At 35.9% G+C, this 7,074-nt stretch overlaps 1 protein-coding gene across 2 annotated transcripts; it reads left to right on the top strand.

The window, feature by feature from the left end:
* The first annotated feature begins 1,334 nt into the window (after window positions 1-1,334).
* Window positions 1,335-6,863, top strand: ALDH7B4 (aldehyde dehydrogenase 7B4). Of its 2 annotated transcripts, none has more exons than XM_016333581.3 (14): window positions 1,335-1,933; window positions 2,174-2,260; window positions 2,392-2,523; window positions 3,260-3,332; window positions 3,484-3,506; window positions 3,607-3,670; window positions 3,763-3,808; window positions 4,734-4,914; window positions 5,301-5,477; window positions 5,562-5,726; window positions 5,893-6,033; window positions 6,124-6,221; window positions 6,358-6,507; window positions 6,604-6,863. In XM_016333581.3, exons 1-14 carry the CDS (start codon window positions 1,799-1,801, stop codon window positions 6,656-6,658), a joined length of 1,527 nt encoding a protein of 508 aa, XP_016189067.1. In that variant the 5' UTR covers window positions 1,335-1,798; the 3' UTR covers window positions 6,659-6,863. The 2 variants fall into 2 exon arrangements, with proteins under 2 accessions (XP_016189067.1, XP_088366243.1); XM_088510117.1 differs by having other exon boundaries at window positions 1,518-1,933; window positions 5,562-5,730; window positions 5,897-6,033.
* The last annotated feature ends 211 nt before the right edge of the window (window positions 6,864-7,074 follow it).

Raw genomic sequence — 7,074 nt, forward strand, 5'->3', positions numbered from 1 at the left:
TTCTTTTCGACTAATTTGAGATGACATGTCACCCCACTGGAAGGCCTGTTGATTATATCTGATAGATCCCAGGTGATCAAGGTTGTACTGAGGGCCGATGATAGTGGTTGGCATCCTTCCAGGGCATTCCATGCTTATTGTGTGAGACACATGGCCGCAAACTTCATGTCTCCTTTCAAGTCCGGAGAGGGGAAGCGATACATTATAAACGCTAGTTATAGTCCAAGTAAGGCTGGGTACGAGTGGTACATAGATGCCTTGAGAGGTCTGTCGCAAGAGATGGCGGACTGGGCTGGTAGGTTCAACAAAAAAATATGGCTACAACACTGCTTGCCGGTTTGGTCACATGACAACGAATCTCTTGGAGTGCATCAATGCAGTGCTTAAGGGTACACGGTACTTGCCGATTTTTGCCATCGTGCGATACACTTACGAGAAACTGCAGAAGTTGTTCGTCATGAAGGGCAGGGAGGCACAGGCACAACTGGCAGCTAGAAATCGTTTCTCCCAATGGCTGATGGCTGCCATTGCTCCATGAATGCTGTGATCAGAGAGTTGTCAAAGACGAAGTCCCTGACAGGCACTGTGTCGCCGAAACCAGCCTCCCTCAAATATGGGATGATGGCGTCTGGTGGTGCAAATGTGTGACTCACTCGTCGAGGAAGAAGTAGGCGAGGCCTCTAACACAAAATAAATAATCACAATTGGAAAAATAAAGTTCCAATGTGCATTGACATACAAATTGAGTTAACTATTGTCTACATTTATTTAACAGAAATTTATAAATATGTACTAACTGAATTTATTTAAATAAAACCTTTTACGTTAATAATTACTAAGTTAATAAACATCTCCTCGCTTCATTAATTAAAATAAAAACATTATTTACTAAAGTAATTAATAATCTAATTAACAAACATTATTTTATGTTTAATATGTATTTTATATTAATGATTGATTTTGGTGATTGATTTTAATATATACGTAGTATGTAGCGTTTACTTGGAATTGAAAGTTAGACTATATTTGTTTGAAGAGAAAATAAAAAAAGGGAGAAAAAAATAAAAAAATTATAATTTTTCATTATTTGGTTAAGAAAAAAAATTTTAAAAAAATAAAAAAATTGGTGAAAATTTTATTTTTTTCAATGTTGAAAAAAAATTATTTTCTTTCTATATTTTTAATAATTAATATGATCCTTTTATTTTTTTAATATAGTTTATAATAAAAATAATTATTTTTTATAATATTTTTTTATTTAAATATATCTAAAAAAATAAAAAATTTATTCAAATTTTATTTCTTCCCATCCAATGAAACATAGCCTTATGGAAAAAGAGAACTTTGTAGTTTGTAGCGATTCTATTGTCCTACGCAACTCCACCCTCCCATGTTTGGCTACTTTCTTCTCTAACCGACGTGTAAGCATGTGCATGTTATTAAACAGTGGCCTTATCCATCCATCCCATTCCCATTCCCATCCCCATCTAAACCTTAATCTGTATGTGACATCCCACAACACGACAAAACCATGAGAAATCTTTCCGTGACGTCCCACGCAAACTCTCAATTGTAATCTCAAAGCAAAACTGCTCTCTCTCTCTCTCTCTCTCACTCTGACTTCGACTCTTCACTAATAGGACTCACTCACTACGCACACTTCCAACTTTCTCAGAACCATATCTACTGACCCACTCGTTATTATTAAGCAATCTTTTCTGGCTCCTGCTTCCCAGCTTCATCTTAATCGCACGGTTTAGTTACTTTTCTCTCTATTCGATCGGTTTTCTGGGAAAGAATGGGTTCGGAGGACAAAGGGTTGGGGTTCTTTAAGGAGATCGGTTTGGCTTCCAACAATATTGGCTCTTACATTAACGGCCAATGGAAGGCCAACGGTTCTTCAACCACTTCTCTTAATCCTTCTAACAATCAGGTACTTTCCTTTTTGCACGTTTGATGAATTGTTGGAGTCACACATAGTGAAAGGGAATAGCAATCTTCTTAATTTCAGATAGAAAAGGGCTTTTAGTTTGTTATTATTAATAATTATCCCTTCATCTGACCTTGATTTGCAAAAAATTGTCGTTATACTGTTATGATTTGGGATTTTTGGTTATCATAGATTTGTATACATAATATGATATAATTTAGTTTACTGTGTGTTTGAAATTAGGCTATTGCTCAAGTGACCGAACCAACTTTGCAAGATTATGAGGAGGGATTGAATGCTTGCAATGAAGCAGCTAAAATATGGATGACAGTCAGTGCTTGAACTTTTTTCTTTTCCTTTAATAATTTCCCTCCTTTTAAGTTGTATTTTAGTAACATGGTAGGATTGCCTGATCGAGTACTGCATTTATATACTGTTGGAATGTACTTATAATATTCCAGGTTCCAGCGCCTAAGAGAGGTGAGATTGTAAGACAGATTGGTGAAGCATTAAGGGCTAAGTTGGAGCCTCTTGGTAAATTGGTGTCTCTTGAGATGGGAAAAATTCTTCCCGAAGGAATCGGGGAGGTTCAGGTATCATGAATCTCTTTACTCTTCAATGTTCTTTAAGATATTGTTGATTTCGCTGGCTTTGGAGTTGGGTTACCTATCTTCTTTAATGGCAACTTAATCGAGATAGATAGTAAGAGGACTCAGCTGGTTTTAGAACAAAGCATTTTAATGTCTTCAATGGCACCAAAATGTTTGTTGCTTTTGGTGGAGTTTTGTGCCCTATAGATAAGTTATCTTGTAATTAATGCTGCAAATGTTCTTAGAAGTGTAAGAGGGTTCAGTGTCTTGTCAAATAATAATTTTTCATGTGGGCCGGTCCAGAGGAGTTGAAGATATCTAACATCACAGTTATCGATCAAATATGTTGTCAAGCTTTGATTTTAATCGATGAATTCGATTCTCGGCACAGTTTATGTCCACAATATTATGATTTGTTTCAGTTTCTGCAAAATTCCATATAATTTGGAAGTGTTAAATAGTTACTGCATCATTTTGGCCTATGCCCTATATTTGGTTCTGTCAAGATTGGTCAGTTTTGAAGTTGTTTAATTCTTATTTGGGGAACATCTAGTTAATATATGCCCAGTATATTGGTTAACTAAACAAAGAAATCATGCTTTGTTTTTCTAAATTATGCACAGAGCTAATTGAATCATATACCCTTTGCAAAAGCCAAGATTAGAAAGTGAAATGTTTATAATTTGTAAGCCGCATTTACATATGATGCAATTTAAATTCTTTTAACCATCTATTACAGGAAATTATCGACATGTGTGATTATGCTGTTGGGCTAAGCAGGCAATTGAATGGACAAATTATACCATCAGAACGTAAGATTGCGAATATTAACTGATCACCCTGGTTAGATAGTTATTACAAATAGTTTGCAGTGAAAACTTAGAAGTAGACATATATAGTTAAACTTGTTTATCTCCAAATATTTTCAGTTTGAGTTATTGTTTTCAACTTGTTTCTTTACAGGTCCAGACCACATGATGCTTGAGGTGTGATATTTCAGTTTAAACCACAATCTTTTACAGACTCCTCTATTTGTAATGTGATGTATAATAATTAACTGTGTTGTTATGCATGTTTTTACACAAGACATGGAACCCACTGGGAATAGTTGGCGTGATAACTGCTTTCAACTTTCCATGTGCTGTTCTAGGTATGCTTTTTCTCAACATGTAGCTTCTATGATCTGAATGTTTTGGATGCTTCCCTTGTAGTTAAAACTTGCTCGTTTCCTTTGTGCCTCAGGGTGGAATGCTTGCATTGCATTAGTCTGTGGTAACTGTGTTGTCTGGTAAGTATAAATATTTGTGTTGAGATGTTTATTGAGATTAATCAACTAATCATTGTAAGCCAGACCGTGGTAGTTATTGTTTATATTTCATGATGTGTATCAATTTGTTTGCTGTATTTTGATTTGCTTTTGCACAATAGGTTGGAATTAATTTTTGTATTCTTATTTGTTCCACCAGTTTATTTGACTTTGATAACACTAGCTCTTAACTCTAAAAAGCTAATTTTGATTCCTGATGAATTAGCGTTTGATGTGTGTATTTTACCCACTTCAGTGTACATTTTCCCTGAGATTGACAGGAACAGCCTTTTGGGCTTTCCTGCAACTATGCATCCTCTTTACTCAACCCAATTTGTTTAATGTACCATCCTTTGGTTGTAATTTATCTGAAATAATGCTGTGATACAACACCAAAGTTGATACCATGTGACATGGATGTCAAGGATTCAAATTTTGGAAACTGTCTCTGCACCTGCAGAGATAAAAGGCTGTATTACATCGACTCTCCAAACCCAGCATGTGGTGGTCATGCACATTGGATCGCCCTTTTAAATGTTGCATAAGGTGTTCATTTTTCTGAGGTGCTCCATCTATCAACTGTTCACACGCTTAACTTTCACATAATATACACAACCATGTGAGCACAACCATGCTTCCACACTGACAAATTGGCATAATTAGCTAGGAAAATTATTATGTTGTCCTCGATTGTGCTACATAACCTGGAAAGAATCCATCATAAAGATATAATGATTATGTGATTATTCATTATTGACACTGCTGATGAAATGAGCTGTATCCTGTATGCAAATAGATATTTATGTAATGTATTGTCAGCTTCTTCCTCTGGAGTATTTCAAATTGGCAATTGAGTTTATTTTCTTTTCAACAAAATGACTTTTTCTAATTACCATACGCATTCAAGGAAGGGCGCTCCAACAACTCCATTGATAACTATTGCTGTGACAAAGCTAGTAGCTGAAGTTCTTGAGAAGAACAACTTGCCTGGTGCAATATTCACCTCTTTCTGTGGAGGTGCGGAAATTGGTCAGGCAATAGCAAAAGACACGCGCATTCCCCTGGTCTCATTTACTGGAAGTACAAAGGTACTTTCTTTTGTATAATTGGTCATTGTGTATATCTTTCTTTTTTGCTACTGACATATAATGTTTTAAACAGATAACATAATTAAACTAATCAGATAGTATGTATATGCTTCTTCTCTATGTTAGAAGGTGTAGTTGTCACATTTAGTTGCCTACATTAGTGGTTATTTTATATGAAGAAATTAAATATCTGATACCTAAAGGGCTTTACATAATCTCCATAAGGGCGACTACTTCGATGTGTCATGCACTGTGTAATCAAATATGTTGAACACATCACCTTCCAAAACACATTTCATATCTGTGCAAATATTTACTTGGTTCAGATTGATTGGAAGACTTCAATTTATGTTGCTGTTTTGATAATAGTTCATTCTCTTCTACAGGTCGGCTTGATGGTCCAGAAAATAGTTAATGAAAGATTTGGCAAATGCCTGCTTGAGCTAAGTGGTAACAATGCAATTATAGTCATGGATGATGCAGACATCAAACTTGCTGTGCGCTCTATTCTGTTTGCTGCTGTAGGAACTGCTGGTCAGCGTTGCACAACATGCCGTAGACTGGTATTGAAGTCAAACTTGCTGTGTTCTCTTTTTTGAGATATATTTAGTTTCTAATATAGCTGCATTGTACTCTTGCTCCTACAGTTTGTGCATGAGAGTATTTACAAAGATGTACTAGATCAACTTGTTGAAGTCTACAAACAAGTAAAAATTGGGGACCCCCTCGAGAAAGGGACTCTAGTTGGCCCCTTGCATACTCGTTCTTCAGTGGAAAACTTCAAGAATGGTATTTCAGCCATAAAATCACAGGCATGTATTATGTTACACTCTTCATGTTAAACGTTATATTGTTGTATTAATCTGTACTTGGACTAAATAGTTGGTAATATATGCAGTCTTCTGCATTTTGTTCAAATATGGTGAGTGATTTATTCTTCGTGTGTGGTGATGTTTTACTAAAAGCTCTGATTAACAGGGAGGGAAGATCTTAACAGGTGGGTCCATAGTAGATTCGGAAGGAAATTTTGTACAACCGACAATTGTTGAGATTTCTCCAGATGCTCCTGTAGTTAAAGAGGAATTGTTTGGTCCAGTACTATATGTTATGAAATTTCAGGTATCATATTATCTCGATTTTTCTAATTTGGTTTACTCCGATAAAATTATTCTCGAATTGAGCTTCATAAATTCTTAATTTTTTACTTAGACTCTAGAAGAAGCAATTATCTTGAACAATTCTGTTCCTCAAGGGCTGAGTAGTTCAATCTTCACAAGACGACCTGAAGCTATATTCAAGTGGATTGGGTAAGTACTTATAGACTCGCACTCTCTGCTACTGAACAGCATAGGTGCTCAAGTACCATCTGAAACTTTGTAAAAGTTTAGGGTGATTTATAATCTGATAAGCACTGTATTCTGGCTGCTCATGATGTATACGCAGGCCACGAGGTAGTGATTGTGGTATAGTGAATGTAAACATACCGACAAATGGAGCTGAGATTGGTGGTGCCTTTGGTGGGGAAAAGGCGACCGGCGGTGGTCGTGAAGCAGGAAGTGACTCTTGGAAGCAATACATGCGCCGTTCTACATGGTAAGTCTCGGTTCAGTTTTAAGTTGTTGCATTGGTCCTTGATTGATAAGCTCTGTTGAGAGTAAATAATAAATCTTTTTTCTGTGTCTTTGGCAGTACCATCAATTATGGAAGTGAACTCCCATTAGCTCAGGGAATAAACTTTGGCTAGAAAACTATCCTTGCACGTGAGGTAATTAACTGCAATTTTCAGCAAGAGGAGAGAATCTATATGCCAAATTGAAATTTGGCTAATATGGCTTCAAAGTGTTGTTTTAGCAAGATATGCTGTAAAAGAATGCACCTTGACTAGACAGTTTCAATGTAACAAACAAATATCCAATAAATCAGGTGCAAAAATAAAAACTTAGCTTCAATTGTGGCTCTTCTTTTCTTATTATGTTTGGTACTCTAGATGCACTTGTCCTACTTTGATTGTCTCTGTCATTTTCTCTCGGTTCAAGAACCTTAACACTACCATAAGTTCTAACTTAGGCACATTATTCTAGCCTCTTTCACCGGTGAATTGTTTAAGGAGCTATAAAGATTAAAGAATGTGATAATAAACAAGGAAAATACAAATTCTTC

This window comes from Arachis ipaensis, chromosome B3 (assembly GCF_059453495.1).
Source record: "Arachis ipaensis isolate K30076 ecotype BB chromosome B3, ASM5945349v1, whole genome shotgun sequence".
NCBI classification, from domain to species: domain Eukaryota; kingdom Viridiplantae; phylum Streptophyta; class Magnoliopsida; order Fabales; family Fabaceae; genus Arachis; species Arachis ipaensis.

What these genes read in the sequence shown, in the direction of transcription:
- ALDH7B4 (XM_016333581.3), top strand. Translation starts at nt 1,799, where the DNA reads ATGGGTTCGGAGGACAAAGGGTTGGGGTTCTTTAAGGAGATCGGTTTG. An exon ending in TTAATCCTTCTAACAATCAG is followed by an intron (nt 1,934 to 2,173) that starts GTACTTTCCTTT and finishes GTTTGAAATTAG; the next exon opens with GCTATTGCTCAAGTGACCGA. An exon ending in TACATGCGCCGTTCTACATG is followed by an intron (nt 6,508 to 6,603) that starts GTAAGTCTCGGT and finishes TGTCTTTGGCAG; the next exon opens with TACCATCAATTATGGAAGTG.